The 18,624-nt window shown below is 33.0% G+C and overlaps 1 protein-coding gene across 9 annotated transcripts in view; it reads right to left on the minus strand.

Moving 5' to 3' along the window:
* Positions 1-18,624, minus strand: part of LOC108622443 (uncharacterized) — a 116,004-nt gene that overhangs the window by 85,515 nt on the left and 11,865 nt on the right. Inside the window, exon 1 of one of the 9 annotated variants that reach the window (XM_026811500.1) lies at positions 3,137-3,177. The exons of the other annotated variants lie outside the window; for them this stretch is intronic. Coding sequence (XP_026667301.1) covers positions 3,137-3,163 — 27 coding nt within the window. The 5' untranslated portion in view covers positions 3,164-3,177. Of the gene's footprint in view, positions 1-3,136; positions 3,178-18,624 lie in introns of those variants that run through there. 9 annotated transcript variants of the gene reach the window in all.

Here is an 18,624-nt window from a genome sequence, read left to right on the forward strand (position 1 = left end):
TTCCGCCAGCGTCAATAATTAATTGAATATTTCCTTCTATACTTTTTAGCACATAGCTATTTATTATTAGCATTATTCTTCCGACGTCTGATTTCTTTTTAATTATAAGAAATGCGTTTTTCTAAGGTACATAAACTTTTGGGATTGACTGTATAGCCAATACATCCTTAAGCGCAGAGGAAGAGAAACCTGTGACGACCGATTTGACTGTAAAGTTCGCCAGTGTATGAGAACGATTGTCGTCGAGGAACAATTTAAGTTGGACAATCAATCATTGATTGCATCTCTTCTGTTGGCGCGTTAAAACGCGCCAGATCGACTGTAAACTCATCATTCACGTTACGGTCAATCGATTCAGTCGATGTCAACCGCAATTTCGCATTGAAAAATGTCGAATCTACGCTGGACACGTTTCGTACGAACGGTCCGATTGAATCGTACGAAATTAGGTTTCCCTTTTATAAAAGTACGAATCTATTAACTGAAACGTTGTATCTGAGAAATATCGTGCTCGATCGATTCTTATGATTAAATTAAACGACGGGGTCAAGGTTTCATGGAATTCGGGGAGAAAGCGTGAAAATATCAAATGGTCAAATGGTGAGAGGACGATCGAGTCGACGCGCGACGTGTTTGAAAGCTGACTCATTCGGTGAACGAGTAAAGTGCAGTGTAAGTAGAATAGGAGCGTCTCTCGTCAGCCACGAGCAGACGATTACTCCGCATACTTGACCGCCTAATTGCATCTCGTCCACTTTTTAATGGTCCCGCTTGTCCATTAATTCCCAATGACTTCGTTCACAGAATTTGTTACAAACGATCGTAATTGTCTGAAGAAAAAACTGCCAAATGACTCGACCGAATTTTTAATAGATCGTTCATTATTCGCCAAGAATCCGTTTCACACTTAAAAGCACGCGTTCGTGCGGAGTTTTCAATTCTAAACAGACAGTCTTCGGTGAAATCGAAACGGTTCGATGGTTGCACACGAAATTCGAAGATTCGAACGTAGGAAGAAGACTGGGCGAGTTTCGTACAATGGGCGACTATGATGTAACGCGGCGCTAACACAGGCAACCGGTTTGGATGCATCTCGGCTACGTAGTAATGGATTTCACGATTTATGAGCTGGCTTTCTCCGAAATTACTGACGTGTACGATCCCGCTTGCTGCTGCTGTTGCACGCCCGCGAAATTTTGCAAGGTACATGCAGAATCCAGAGAACTCCGCGATAATCCGTATTATTTGTTTCCCGAAGGAAAACCGTCTAATCTCCCTTCGTTAAATTATTAAATACGATTAAATTCACGAAACGACGCGAGTCGAAAAAATGATCCTCGTAACTTATCCAGCCAGAAACTTACACGAATTATAAATCTGAATGTCGTTTGAAACCAAGGCCAGGATATCGTATCCAATCCATTTCAATTAAGAATCCGATCGGAAACTGTTACATCGAGGTTGATACTTTAAAGGGCACAAAGGGAACAATTTCTCCCTCTCTGTTTCCATTCGTTATATCCAATTTTCAATCGACCCTTTTAATATTCCGGCGATGCTCCGCAAACTTTCGAGCTCCATCGGAGTTGTTCAAGTTCCGCGATCAAATACCTGTGGGCTCACCGTTCAGCATTCTTCTCCTCAATATCAGAAATTCACAATAGAAATCCCGTTTTCTATACCGATTTAACGACCGACTGATACCAGGTTCGATTGTTCGCTCGCAAACATTCGTCCACGCTTTAAGATAAGTACTGTACACTGGTTATAAATCTTACGGTCTATTGCAAAAAGAGAGATACTATCTACCTTAATTCTTCTTTTCCTTAACTTTTTAGGCACGACTGAATTTTGCGCGGAGCTGTTTCTCTGTAGTTCAACGCGAATTACATATAAATGATACGACACTGCAATGTGTGATAATGCTGTTCTTTACACGAGTACATTGGAATTAAGTGTTTGATGATTAAATTATAATTTTTCTTAAATATATGATACACGCATTTTAACTTTAACAATTTATTCTAATAATTAACACGTTTCGTGAACAGCCGTGTTTGCCCGACTTGTTCTCCAGGCCATTTTATGTTTCAGCGCATTAAATAATTATTTTTGCATGTACCATTTATGGTACACGTGGCCTGAAGGTCAAGTTTAAAATGTTACACGTGGCACGGAACGTGTTAATAATATAATTCAATATGGTACGTCTTAAAACACAGTACAACACAAAGATCCGCGAAAGCCACTATAGCGGCTCGTCGTACAGAGAGATGACATCCGCGAAAGCCACTATAGTGGCTCGTCGTTCAGAAAAATGAAATCCGCGAAAGCCACTATAGTGGCGCGTCGTACAGAAAGATCACATCCGCCAAAGCCACTATAGTGGCGCATAGTGCCTAAGAAGTTAAGGTAGTTATCACCTAAATGAACACTTTTCGAGATAATCACGAAACTTTCAACAAAATGAATTAAATTCATTTAAGTGATAATTACTTTAATTTGGAATAATCGTCGGATTATCTGCCGGACAATAAAAGCTGCGAAGTGTCCTAAGATTGATGAATGGAGATCGTCGCACGTCACAGGTACGCGTAAGTCAGGGATGACGCGACGCGTTTCGAAGCGTGTTTGCTCGGATCCGGAACGGAAGGCACCGCGCGGGTGAAACGATAATGACATTCTGCGCCGCATGCTCGGTGTGCTTTCTAATTAAATGAATACCGGCTTAACCCCGGCTTGACGAGTAACGATAAGCCGGGTCTTATCTCTCCCTGCCTCACCGAATTAATTAGCGATTATCCTGACCTGGTGCACTCGTTTTATTCACTTTCGAAATGTAACACATCCACAAAAGAATTACGGTCACCAATAATAATAATCAGAAAATGACTGAATAATTGCATAAGAGAATAAGAGTACTTCTCGATTCTAAAGAGATCCAAAATTCAATCCGAAAATAAATGACAAACGATTTTTTGATCGAATGCTGGCTAGAAGTGGTAAATTTGCTGACGTAGTCAAGTGCATTGCGAAGTTACTTTAATATTTACACAACAAAGTGATCGATTTTGTGCATCGTACGAAACATCCACTGGTGTGCTGTGCGTTTTTATCACAAAACTCACGTACTTACAGAATGGAAACATTTGAAGAACCGCATTTCGTGGTTGGTCCCTGAAATTCATCAAAATTCAGACTCGTTACCACTACTATCTGTCTTTATACACCGTGAAACCCGAATTATTAACGAGAACTACGATGAGGATCGTAGATAAAAAAGTGATCACTTCGAATCGGTTTGATGAGATAAATTAGAAATGTCACGTTGGAAAGGAAGGATTTCTTTCTCGAAACCGCATGAATATGAACGACGGTTATTAGCATAATTTAACTTCCTTCAGAATAATATTAGCTACTTTGCATCCGGAATAGCCGAAAGGAAAACAATTCTATTCATCGAGAATGAATAATAATCGCGTATTAACATTTAGAACTTAGCGCACAGACTTAGCTACGTTTCATTCAATATCATAATAATCAAAGAGCCACAGAATTTGTGCAATATTAATTAATATCAAAATACGCCTCACTGCAAAAAGTATTTTATCTCTACTCATAAATCTTTATTATTTGTGCATTTGCCTAAAAGTAGTCAAAACGACTTCCTTGGGCAATTTAGTGTTAATCCTAAACAATATGTACACTGATGTGTAGATTACAAAACTGATTTACATGTTCACTGAGCATAATAGTGGTAATAATACTTTAACTACTCTTTGCGTGGGAAACGCTTTTGCTTCAGTTAGTTTAATGAGTAACGATCGAATTTACAACAACGTTTATGTATGTAGTAGCTTCCTACGACGTTTACTGTTTGCACATAGTTAGCGGTGACGTTAACTGCCACTATGATATATGCACCGACACGAACGAGTGAAAATATGATCGTAAAATTTTTACGATTGACAAATGAACACGTGTTTCAAGATTCCATTTGAAATTCTCTTGATCGATCGATCAACGATTTAACTCGTTCACACAGGATCATGAACAATGTCGTGTCATTCTGCTGGACGTTGTATCGATTTTATTAGTTTAATTTATTTTTAATACTCCACAGCGGTACCAAATGTCAATCGATACGTGGCGTTCTAAAAAAAGGAGAGGCGAGAGGGAAAACTAAATGCGGAGAGATAATTTTATCGGAATATCAAGGGCAGCTGATTGTATCGAATGCCATCTGGTCACCGTCGTTTTTCATTTCGCACCCACGCGCGAAATTATTTCATTACCCTGACTCGGTTCAGGGAACTAGCGAGTCGTAAACCGAATTTAAAGACGATCGGTTCACCGGAACATCATTCAAGTGATGATATAAATGGAGACAGAGATTATATGAAATTATCATACTAATTCACATCAACGTTATTATAACATATATTGTATTTTTAATACACGCGGTATATCAGCAATGATTTAATACGAATACTTTTTATTATCGAAAGATATGGTTCGTGAAATTTTATTCTTGCCTCCAGGATTAATCACGTTTTCGCCGATATTTTCTGATGAAAATGCATTCAAATGAATTGATTTATTTAAAGCTCGCAGCTCGTGGAAATGCAACATTTGATTAACCACGCGAAGAACGTCCCGAACCTAATTGTATATTTGATTTATTATTTCGATTCCGTTTTCATACTTGAAATAGCGGAATAGAACTTAAATACAGAATTCATACGAGACTTATTCAATCGATCATTAAGAAGTCTAATAAATATTGTAATTTCGTAACCGATTACGAAATTACTGAATGAACGACGGAATAATTAATTTTTAATTGGATCGAGAGGTTCCGTTGGTGATCGATCTCAATTATAATTAACCAACGCTTGTCCTTTCGAGCAGAGGGCCACCCTAAACCACCCGACCTCCAGACAGGTATCCTGAACCGAGCTAAAATACGAACATCCGCAACCCTTGCATTCCATAATCAATACTTTCATTCTCTAAAAACGGCCCGCTTGCGTGGCTGCCGACGGAAAAAGCCCCGGCCGTACTTGTCGCATCGCTAATGAAACGCTCAAGATGTTGCCTGCTCGGGGTTTGTTACGTCGCTTAAAAAACCGGGTCTATCGAAAGATCCTGTATCCGTTTTATTAATCACTCACCGTAGAAAATTACAACAGATTCAAGGGATCGTATAAAAAACGTATTTACGTGCAACCGAGAATAATTAACCCTTTGTACTCGGCACGAAAACTAATTGCAAACTGTAATATTTAACAGATATTTAATTCAATATTTAATTCAATAAAATTTAATATTTTAAGTATATATAATAATATATAATAATAAAAGTAATATTTAATTCAATAAAATTTAATATTTTAAGTATATATAATAATATATAATAATAAAAGTAATATTTAATTCAATAAAATTTAATATTTTAAGTATATATAATAATATATAATAATAAAAGTAATATTTAATTCAATAAAATTTAATATTTTAAGTATATATAATAATATATAATAATAAAAGTAATATTTAATTCAATAAAATTTAATATTTTAAGTATATATAATAATATATAATAATAAAAGTAATATTTAATTCAATAAAATTTAATATTTTAAGTATATATAATAATATATAATAATAAAAGTAATATTTAATTCAATAAAATTTAATATTTTAAGTATATATAATAATATATAATAATAAAAGTAATATTTAATTCAATAAAATTTAATATTTTAAGTATATATAATAATATATAATAATAAAAGTAATATTTAATTCAATAAAATTTAATATTTTAAGTATATATAATAATATATAATAATAAAAGTAATATTTAATTCAATAAAATTTAATATTTTAAGTATATATAATAATATATAATAATAAAAGTAATATTTAATTCAATAAAATTTAATATTTTAAGTATATATAATAATATATAATAATAAAAGTAATATTTAATTCAATAAAATTTAATATTTTAAGTATATATAATAATATATAATAATAAAAGTAATATTTAATTCAATAAAATTTAATATTTTAAGTATATATAATAATATATAATAATAAAAGTAATATTTAATTCAATAAAATTTAATATTTTAAGTATATATAATAATATATAATAATAAAAGTAATATTTAATTCAATAAAATTTAATATTTTAAGTATATATAATAATATATAATAATAAAAGTAATATTTAATTCAATAAAATTTAATATTTTAAGTATATATAATAATATATAATAATAAAAGTAATATTTAATTCAATAAAATTTAATATTTTAAGTATATATAATAATATATAATAATAAAAGTAATATTTAATTCAATAAAATTTAATATTTTAAGTATATATAATAATATATAATAATAAAAGTAATATTTAATTCAATAAAATTTAATATTTTAAGTATATATAATAATATATAATAATAAAAGTAATATTTAATTCAATAAAATTTAATATTTTAAGTATATATAATAATATATAATAATAAAAGTAATATTTAATTCAATAAAATTTAATATTTTAAGTATATATAATAATATATAATAATAAAAGTAATATTTAATTCAATAAAATTTAATATTTTAAGTATATATAATAATATATAATAATAAAAGTAATATTTAATTCAATAAAATTTAATATTTTAAGTATATATAATAATATATAATAATAAAAGTAATATTTAATTCAATAAAATTTAATATTTTAAGTATATATAATAATATATAATAATAAAAGTAATATTTAATTCAATAAAATTTAATATTTTAAGTATATATAATAATATATAATAATAAAAGTAATATTTAATTCAATAAAATTTAATATTTTAAGTATATATAATAATATATAATAATAAAAGTAATATTTAATTCAATAAAATTTAATATTTTAAGTATATATAATAATATATAATAATAAAAGTAATATTTTATTCAATAAAATTTAATATTTTAAGTATATATAATAATATATAATAATAAAAGTAATATTTAATTCAATAAAATTTAATATTTTAAGTATATATAATAATATATAATAATAAAAGTAATATTTAATTCAATAAAATTTAATATTTTAAGTATATATAATAATATATAATAATAAAAGTAATATTTAATTCAATAAAATTTAATATTTTAAGTATATATAATAATATATAATAATAAAAGTAATATTTAATTCAATAAAATTTAATATTTTAAGTATATATAATAATATATAATAATAAAAGTAATATTTAATTCAATAAAATTTAATATTTTAAGTATATATAATAATATATAATAATAAAAGTAATATTTAATTCAATAAAATTTAATATTTTAAGTATATATAATAATATATAATAATAAAAGTAATATTTAATTCAATAAAATTTAATATTTTAAGTATATATAATAATATATAATAATAAAAGTAATATTTAATTCAATAAAATTTAATATTTTAAGTATATATAATAATATATAATAATAAAAGTAATATTTAATTCAATAAAATTTAATATTTTAAGTATATATAATAATATATAATAATAAAAGTAATATTTAATTCAATAAAATTTAATATTTTAAGTATATATAATAATATATAATAATAAAAGTAATATTTAATTCAATAAAATTTAATATTTTAAGTATATATAATAATATATAATAATAAAAGTAATATTTAATTCAATAAAATTTAATATTTTAAGTATATATAATAATATATAATAATAAAAGTAATATTTAATTCAATAAAATTTAATATTTTAAGTATATATAATAATATATAATAATAAAAGTAATATTTAATTCAATAAAATTTAATATTTTAAGTATATATAATAATATATAATAATAAAAGTAATATTTAATTCAATAAAATTTAATATTTTAAGTATATATAATAATATATAATAATAAAAGTAATATTTAATTCAATAAAATTTAATATTTTAAGTATATATAATAATATATAATAATAAAAGTAATATTTAATTCAATAAAATTTAATATTTTAAGTATATATAATAATATATAATAATAAAAGTAATATTTAATTCAATAAAATTTAATATTTTAAGTATATATAATAATATATAATAATAAAAGTAATATTTAATTCAATAAAATTTAATATTTTAAGTATATATAATAATATATAATAATAAAAGTAATATTTAATTCAATAAAATTTAATATTTTAAGTATATATAATAATATATAATAATAAAAGTAATATTTAATTCAATAAAATTTAATATTTTAAGTATATATAATAATATATAATAATAAAAGTAATATTTAATTCAATAAAATTTAATATTTTAAGTATATATAATAATATATAATAATAAAAGTAATATTTAATTCAATAAAATTTAATATTTTAAGTATATATAATAATATATAATAATAAAAGTAATATTTAATTCAATAAAATTTAATATTTTAAGTATATATAATAATATATAATAATAAAAGTAATATTTAATTCAATAAAATTTAATATTTTAAGTATATATAATAATATATAATAATAAAAGTAATATTTAATTCAATAAAATTTAATATTTTAAGTATATATAATAATATATAATAATAAAAGTAATATTTAATTCAATAAAATTTAATATTTTAAGTATATATAATAATATATAATAATAAAAGTAATATTTAATTCAATAAAATTTAATATTTTAAGTATATATAATAATATATAATAATAAAAGTAATATTTAATTCAATAAAATTTAATATTTTAAGTATATATAATAATATATAATAATAAAAGTAATATTTAATTCAATAAAATTTAATATTTTAAGTATATATAATAATATATAATAATAAAAGTAATATTTAATTCAATAAAATTTAATATTTTAAGTATATATAATAATATATAATAATAAAAGTAATATTTAATTCAATAAAAATGAAAAAATTGATAAAATTTTATTATTTGTTCTTTTGGGTATAAAATGATTTGAAGTGCCCCTAATAGTTCTTCTCTAATATATCCGAAATCGTCTCGAGTTGCTGGTTCGCAAAAGGCCTCCAGTGCAAACGGTTAATTATAAACAAAAGTACAGCGTCGCTTTTACTGCAATTCTGAGATTCATGTAAATTGTTGAATTTTGCATTCATACGAGACTAACCCTTTAATGGAATCGCGTCGACCCGGACCGGTTGCCACGTGCGGTAATGAGATAGAGAATCCACTTTAGAGATACACGCGTGACTAAGGACCAGCTCGACCGTGGCTCGTAGCTTAAACCGCTAAACACTGGCTGTGTTCTTACGCGGGCTCGTATAAAAATACTCCTCTCGGGTCTTATCTGACGTTATTCCCGGGGCTGAAATGCACCCGACGTCTAGCCAAGGTCGCGAATAAGGCTATTCATCAAAATCAGATACAAGCACCGAGAAGCTCAGAAACTTGGTATCGCAACTACCAAATCGATGTGAACGCCATAACTCAAGAACGAGTACTTCGTCGAAGAACTTAAAACACAGAACTCGTCGAAGTTTCTCATAATGATAAAACATAATTGATACCAAGTGATTGTGTGCCATTTGTAACACTTAGCAACAACAATGGGAGAAGCTGGGATCATTTCGCGAAAGATCGTTTTCAACAAAAGAACGTTCCACCCTCAATACAGATCTGTCTGAATGAAACCCATTAGGGATCTTTCCAACCGTGGGGGCCAAGCTTCCTTTTCGTTTCCATTGGAAAGTCGGTCTCGAAATAGATTCATGAGGCTTAGTTAGTCGCTCGATTGGGCAACACTTAAACTTCCGACAAATCGATTTCAATTCCGCGGATATAGATCATTTTATATGTCCAATAATCAGATTAGGATGTCATTATTATGTGAACCATTTAAACGCAAAAGTGATGCGAATTAAATTGGATAATAATAAATGAATTAAAATTGCATTAAACGACTGATTAATTTTTTTATCAATTTATAAAAATAAAAATGTAATTTATTTCCCTGATACGAATTTAAGGAGCTATGGTTAAAGAACAATATCCCATTTAATGACTGCCGTTAATTGGCAGAATCGATTAGGCGCGAGAGAATCTATTAGCGTAGGTGACCGAGGCAAGTTGAATGGAGTTTCAGCGTTGAATGGAGTCGCGATTTGCTTGCGCTCCGCGGTCGCTGGGAAACGAGGAATCCCCAGGAAGGGAAACCGCAATCGATCACTGCAGAGTCTGAGGAATTCCCAAAATCTTGCCCTGGTTTCGTTCATGCCCGCCCCGTTAAAGTGTATAATAACGTCTCGCGTCGATCACGCTATTTTCTTCGGACCCTACGGTAACTCCGTTTCTTGCTGAATCCACGGTTTACTAAGAGAACCAAGTTCGTGCGTCCACTGATGTGCACCGCGGTGTCATTTTAAATTTGCTGACTCGGTACTCCGTGCGACCAAGAGAAAAATGTGAACGTCGGTCCGGAAGACTCGTCCTCGTTCCCCGCGTGGTAAATATTAACCCTTTCACTAAGAAAGGCCTAAATATACGTCCTGAAAAGTCCGTCGATATACAGGGTGTCTCAGCTAAAGGAGGCCACCTAAATATCTCCTTTATTTTTAATCGCACAAAAAATATTTAGATATATTATAATTATATATATATTATATTTATATATTAAAATAAAGGAGATATTTAGGTGGTCTCCTTTAGCTGAGACACCCTGTATACAAGAGACGTAAATATATGCTATCGTGCATATTAATGGATTATTCCGAAGTCGCGCCGCAGTGAAAGGGTTAATCAACATCCACTCTGATAAAACATTCATTTTTCGACGTGTAGAATTCTCTCTGTACAAAGTTTAAGAATGATACGTCTAATATTAGCATCGTCCGCGGTCAGATCACGGTTAATTGGTGGCTAATCGGAATCTGTTAATAAATTTCCCATGCCAGGGAAAGAGCATTAACGAAGATAACGAAATATCGATTCGCTCCATCGAGGATATTGGTTACCCGAAAAATCTATAGCACTGTCCCTTTGATTTTTAATTGACTAATTAAAAATGTTTGAACAGCGATCACCGAGCTATAAAGCGGGCTCGGTTACTAAGGGTAACAGCTAACAGCCATGAGTGGCGTGTACGAACAATCATTCGACTATGAAACTTAGATATTAAAATATCCTAGCATGGGATAATAATTCGGCTTGGGAAATATGAAGAACGATACACGTGTTCCTTTTTCCCTAACAACTTCATTAACAACTGTTTCATTAAAATCTTAATTAGATCTTACGTTACCTACCGTGTATACAATAAACGAGAAGGCACGAATATGAAACCTTTAAACATTATACGGTATATAATTTCATAGATTAAAAACTGATTTTCTACTTGAATTTCGAAATCAGTAGCAAAATACCAAAAATAATACCAAAAACACTAATTGACGAAATGAAACAGGTTAAAAATTGCATGAAATTTCGAAACGATTTGTCAAGAAAAACACTGATTAATTAAACGAGCTTCGACGATCTCCAACGTTAAAAAAAAACTAGCGTAACGCAGAGCTCGTGCGACGGGGTTCAATTAATTAACAGGTAAACGCGAAATTATTGCCGTACGCCAATTAATTAGGCCTAATAATTTACGCCCACGCGAACATCGCTTTAATCAGATTAAAAGCATCGAATGTCACGATGCACTTTGCAAACGTAATCCGCTAAGTAGCGAATTATACCGACGGGTAACGCGAAGTAACAGAAACATTGCACGCGCGCCGTTTCCTCCCGTTTCATTCGAGATTCTACAGTAGGGAATAAAATTATTCTGATTTCAGCGCCGATTGCACAAACTCAGTACCCCACATTCTATTTTTACCCTCGACGAATACTTATAATTCCTTGTAACTCCCTGTTTTCTCGAAATTATCTTTACACGCTTAGTACAGTCGTTTGATGCGATTTAAAAAGATTATTCAGTCTAAAATTCTTCCTCTTCATTTTTTATTCAATTGTAAATATGTAAGGAATAAAATTCGACCCCTCGAACAACAACTCTAAGCGGGGTCATCGGATCTATTCTCATTACGAGTACAGACAGCCCAGGGATGGTTCGATCACTTAAGGATATCGAATTTAGTTAGCTTCAACGTTAACACAGTGTGCTCTGTGTCCCATTGCTCGGCGAACGAAATAATTACAAGAGTGGAGGTTAATGGAATCGCACGATCAAACAACTATAGGTAGGGCGAATCGCGCCGTTCGGTGTAAAACACGGTCGTTCTCTGCTCGAGGCTATTGTTTTCGTTCGCGAGGTCCACGGACCGAGTCGATCGCTAAGATTTCATTATCCCGGTGACCGCGGCTGCAATTGAATCGCGTTTCCATCGAAATTCCACTCGTATTCAGCGACCGAAGCTACTTCTCGATCACCGAAACTGTATTGTAATTAAAACATGTACACCGATTAATTCAGGAACGAGTCTTTGAAATTCGCCAACTGAATTTCTCGCTGTTCTATTGAAACTCTTGTTACTAAATTAATTAGGTTTGTTTCTTCTCTCGACGAGAACGAAATAAATTATTCTTACACCATTTATGAGTATATACAATGCTTCGAAGAAAATTTGATTAAATACTTTTTATCAGGAATCGTTATGTATCAAGAATCTAAAACGAATATAAAACCCTAATGGCTCTCGCGATATTCGCTCGTCAGGTCTTTTAATCTCACGAATTGCAGTCGATGACGGAGAGGATAACGTCGATTCGCTTCTAAACGAGTTTTACACGTGTCACCACGTTTCTTCATTAACATCCACGCTAACGAGGCCTCTCGTCGTCAAGTGGGATTTAAAAAAAAAATTTCCGAGATTTTTTTTCTTATACTGTAAGAGAGACTAAAGTGACGACTAAAGACTCTCATTTTGCACATCTTTAAATTTTATTCAACGAAACATTAAAAGATACGAAATTAAAAGAAATAATTTGAAGTATCGATTGAAATTCGATAACTAAAATGAATTGATATTAATGCAGATTCTCGACGAGTACGAAGTTAAGAATTTATTGTAGCAGAAGTAAACATCGTTGACAGATGCATAGTTCGGCGAGTGTCAAATTATTTCACGAACTCTCCACGAATTCTCGATACGTTCGCGTAAGCTTTGTCGTTGACACTTCATTTTTGCCGTTAAGTCAACAAACAAGTTTTAATTAAACGCCCGTCCCGAACGAATGTTCCCACGTACGTAGAGTGGACCAAGTCCAACGAAACGAGTAAAACAATTCACTAACAGAATATCATTCACGCGAATATAATAGTTCATGAATCTTTATATGAATTACAATATTTGCATTTGATTTTTCAAATATTCTGACAGAAATGATTCTTTTTAAAAATATTGGGCAGGCAACTAAATAATTTCAGAGTTTGTCGACAGACTTCTTATTTAAAATCAGCAATCGACCAACTCAATACATAGACTCTGATGTACTAACTGTTTATATTAGATCTACCGAAAACTTCTGCCCATTTCTTTCACAACAAATTTCGACACTTAAGCACATGTTTATTAAGCGCATGTGTGCCTCTCTATTTTTAACACTTAATCTATACATACTCACGTAGCAAATTAACTAAAACAAAGTTGATTCACGTTAGTCTTATGTATGAAGCCATAGTGTACCCATGGCTACTGATAAGCTTCATTTACGCCACTGTATTTTATACGAATTTCAACAAGGAACAAATGCTACAGAAACATGTAAAATTTTATTGAAAGTGTTTGGTGAAGGTACAGTTTCTGATAGGACATGCAGAAGATGGTTGAAAAAATTTTTTGAAGGGAAAAAAATTGAAAAATGAAGAAGATATGAAACAAGCACTAGTTGAATTTTTCGCATGAAAAGATAAAACATTTTTGAAAAATGGGATATACAAATTGCCCTCGCGCTGGCAAGAAATCATTAATAATAATGGCAATTATATTATTTAATAAAGTTTATTGATGGTAAGAAAAATTTGTATTTTGGTTTATTCCAAAAACAGACAGAATTTTCTGGTAGACCTAATAATAACTATAATAAGTATGTTACATTCTTGAATTGAATATAACAAACACTTTTATGAAATCGAACTCAACTGCATTTTTCATACAGTCCGATTGCTTTTACGAGTGATGGAAGAAACCTATTTGAAATGACACGATAGCCACGTAATCTCATTGAAACAGTTCGAAAGGTCGAACGTTGTGAAACAGTGAGACTGCAATGGTTTCAAAAGAAACAGAGAAAGAATACGGAAGCAAACATGAAAAAAGAGAGAGAGAGAGAGAGAGAGAGAGAGAGAGAGAGAGAAGGAGAGGAGGTTCGTATTTGCGGGACTGAGAAACAGTACGTTGTAGTCGAGAGAGAAATACGATTGGTGGGGATATTGATCTTCCTCTCAGGGTGATGCTGTGTTCAACGTCGTCTCCGGAACGACTTCGCGATTCTTCCTAAAACCGTGCTCCTTTGTCCTTTTCTACGAGACTCTGTTATCTCGTCCGCGTACTACCAACGCTACGGTCTGGGAAATTCTCCTACGGACGCCTGGTCATTCCCTAAATTCGACTGATCATCCTCCTTTAGCACGGAAGCTGGTCAGACCGGGTGCAGAACAAGGAGAAGATCGCCTCAGCAGAGTCGGATAATCCTACTGATCAATATTTCCTTTATAAGAGAATGCCACGTAAGGGATGCTACCCAGAGGGTCGTTCAAGTCTAGTTGATACGAGTTTATTACAATGCAGACTGCCGAGTCACGTATCGGGTGTTCTAACAACAATTGCCAAATATAATTGGCATTGAAAAATGACTCGCAAGCAAAGTGCGACATTCATCAGTCGTTAAATTTAATTGCTCATAGACATTAATTTTTATTCAAGACACTGATAGGAATTGCAGAGTGCGAATTCGGTTTAAAACGCTCGGCAATCATCGTGAATCATTTCTGACGATAAGTGGATACACAGAGCTTCGTTATTATTACTGCAAGTACTTGCCCGAGGAGTAAACACGGTCTCGTTACTTCGTAGACACGCGGCGTGTAACTGTGTAGGTTCGTGGAATGCTGTTAGCTCTACAACAGCAGCGTGTCAAGGATTTAAACCAGTGCTTCGGTTATTGCATTACGAGAAGATGGGTCTCGAGGGTGTATGACAAAGTGCGGAACCGTTTCGGGTTATGTACTCCGAAGGATCGCATAGATTTAAGGATTAGTTCCACTCCGGGTCGCGAAACTCGATCGAACGCAATATTTGTTCTAACGCTAATCAGGTCGCGTGTGATCAACCGTGTCTACATCGGTTTTGATAAACGCGTGTAAACTGTTTTGTCGTTTCATTAAAATTTCTCAGATATTCGCGAGAGACTTTATCATTAATTTGCAAGTTACTCCGAAAGCAGACTTTCAAGATAACTAGTGTTAATATAAAAAATCATCTACTCGAGTTGTAATATTTCTTGTAACAAAGATAAAGCGAAAATCGTATCAGGATTTTGATAGCGTCCCGATAAAAAAAAGTTCCTATTATAATTTTTGTGGGAACAAAATTCGACTGTAAGAAATTGTCGAAAACGACCCGGTGAACTCGTGGCATAAAAGTTTCCATCGAACCGTGGAACGCCAGGCGTCGCGACGCCTTCTCTCCGAACGCGGTCGCCCTGCAGTTTATGATGCATACCAATACCAATGGGCGCGCGATCGACGCGCACGTAAACGGCGGTAGCCAAGCTGTTCGCAAGGAGGAGAACGAAACTTTCCAGGACTACGTAAGAACCGTACGTGTCGATACGAGCGGCTATAAAATTTTCCAAGTCCGACGCCCGAGTACATACCGAGCGGGCAACTTGAACATGCAATGGAGGGGTTCGAGTACAAATCCGCTACTACGCGGTACTCACAACGATTTCAACGGTGTTTCGTAGCAATCTAATCCGAATACCTTCACGAATCGTTTCACTCCTAATTACAGTTACAACGATTTCCCATTAATTCACATGCGAGAGAATGATCACGCGAATAACTCTCAGCAATTTAAATCGAAAATCTTTTATTCAGATAAAAAGAGGTGATATGTTAAAATAAAATCGAACCCACGAGAGGAGCATTAAATGAGCATTAGACGAAACGAAAAGATGAAGGACGATCCCGTGACACCGTTCCCTGGAATTAAGTGGCACTCCACCTGGCTCACGTCGTCCCGTTTATTTCTCGATCGCGTGCGATGCAAATGTAATCGAATAATAACGTAACTTCTCCGCGACGCTCCCAACGGATCGTGGCGACGGTCTCATAAATAAGACGATTGTGCTTATTCCGGATGAACGTGGGAGCCAAGTGGCCGCCCTCGAGGAGAATTTAGAACAGAAGGGCGATCCCGGCGAACAGATACCTTAAAAACAACACCACGTTCCAATTCCCGGGAGCAAGGGAGACCCGACAACGACGCGTCCGCTTCGCGTTACGTCCAATATGCGTGTCGTGGAACTTTCATTATGGAATAGCGTTCTGGCCTTTCAAATAAATGGGGATACGCTCGTCGAGATGTCTATTCCGTTTCCTTTCACCAATTTTCTCCTACCCTCCGAAGGTCTCCTCTTCTCTTACTTCAGAAAACGTGTGTTAGTGATCTAAGATTGCAATTTTTATTTCCATATATGAAACTAACATCCCTATAAGAGGATTCATTATTAATTTATTTTTTTAATCGCATTTGATAGAAATCATCATGCAATTTCAATGATACTAAGAAATCTCATTGACCTCAGGGGTCGATCGGGTCAATATCCTTTCTCGTCGCCCCGAAAACTGTGCAACTAATTATTTTATCTGACTCCACCCGAACGTAGTTACGCAATACTGTTTTGGGACACCGCCGAGTACTGGAGTACCTAAAAACCGGGTTGCGGAAACGACGAGTAGGGAAGAAAATCTACGTCTGGGAATTAGTAGAGCGCGAATCTGTTGAGACGTACAAAGAGAATTGAAATGGGGCAGAGTAAGAAAAAAATCACAAATATTTGCAAATCGTTCCTCTGCCGAGGTGAAACAAGAAGGGTGAGGGGAGTACGTAGCGAAACCAAACGGGACAAATAATCCTGAATACGTATTCAAAGGAGTGCGCCGGATACCTGTAGGAATGTGTGTAGGCGAAAAGTGAAGTGAACACGTTCGAACGGGAAATAAGCCGGTTGGAGATTACCGGAAGGGAGCGACGCCGCCGTTGCGACTTCCGTCTTAATTTTTGCCTCAGATTTTTCAGCAGAATTTACGGTGAACGACGAGGAGCGACTAGCGCGAGTGCGTCACAGAACCATACAAGGCTCAACGATAATCGCATAATTTCCGTCGCCAGTCACGAATGATTAAAACCAGACTTAGCCGTGGGAACGCGAACAGGATAAACTGGGATTCGTTCCCATCCTGTTTACCAACTACCCTGTTTTTAACTTCTTTCACTCGAATTACACTCGTATTACCGTTCGCCAGTTTAATCAAGTCCTCTCTCAAGCAAATATTAACTAGAAAATTAACCCGATCCTCTGAGACGTTTTCACGTTTACGTCAATCTACTCGAGAATCTTCTATTTCTACTCTCGTTATTTATTCAGCTCGTTCCTGGAATAATTGACAGTATTTTAGACAAGAAAGTATCGACCCGGGCAACTATCTAAAGACCCGATATCGACGATGTTACAGCCCGGATCGGTGCTTTTAGCAAGATTAAGCGGCGTTTTAGCGTGTGTACGTTAATTAGAAAATTAACTAATGAAGTTACCGTCCCGTCGATAAATGTCGTACGCCGAAACGTTGTACCACTTTAACCGAAACGCGTGTTCCGGATTTAAGCGCGGACACGTCAAAGGGAAGGGCCGCGTTTCCAATCGGAGGAAAGGTAATCGTGATTGAGAATCGACAATACGGAGTTTATTAAACGCATCGACGTGGATACGAGCCAATCGACTGTGGATCGAATAATTAACTGTTGCACACGTGGAGATTGATCGCGGCTGGCATACGAGTTCCAACACGGAATCGCTTTCACGTCGTACGGACGTCATAGAAATAACAAAACTGAAAATACTGCGTGTTTTCAGAAAACATAATTAATTAATATTTCACGTATCGGACCCGTGCAAATTGTTTGTATTTGCAGGGGGGGCGGGAGGCGGTCGCGGGAAGCTGTGTACACTCCACCGAGACATTATTTATGAACATGAATAACGATCGACGGCGTCGGTATGCAGTAACTTGATAGAAATAATATTTGACAGGGCCTGGGCTGAGTACTTTGACGGATCCACGTGCTTGTTTCCACCCCCGCGAGCAAAATTAAATTACAACGGATTATGCTGATCGCGTTTATCAGAACGATACGAACGGAGCTCTGACTTCCCCGATCTAATTCAGTTAAACAGAAACTCGATTTCATTCGCTGAAAACGAAATTCGTTGCCTCTCATCTTAGAAGGGATGTTATATTTGGCAATACGTGCTAAGAATGTATATGCTATATACTTGAACAATGCTAGCATGTTGAATTTGTT

Source organism: Ceratina calcarata, unplaced genomic scaffold, assembly GCF_001652005.2.
Source record: "Ceratina calcarata isolate Rehan_Ccalc_2016 unplaced genomic scaffold, ASM165200v1 scaffold222.2, whole genome shotgun sequence".
Lineage (NCBI taxonomy): Eukaryota > Metazoa > Arthropoda > Insecta > Hymenoptera > Apidae > Ceratina > Ceratina calcarata.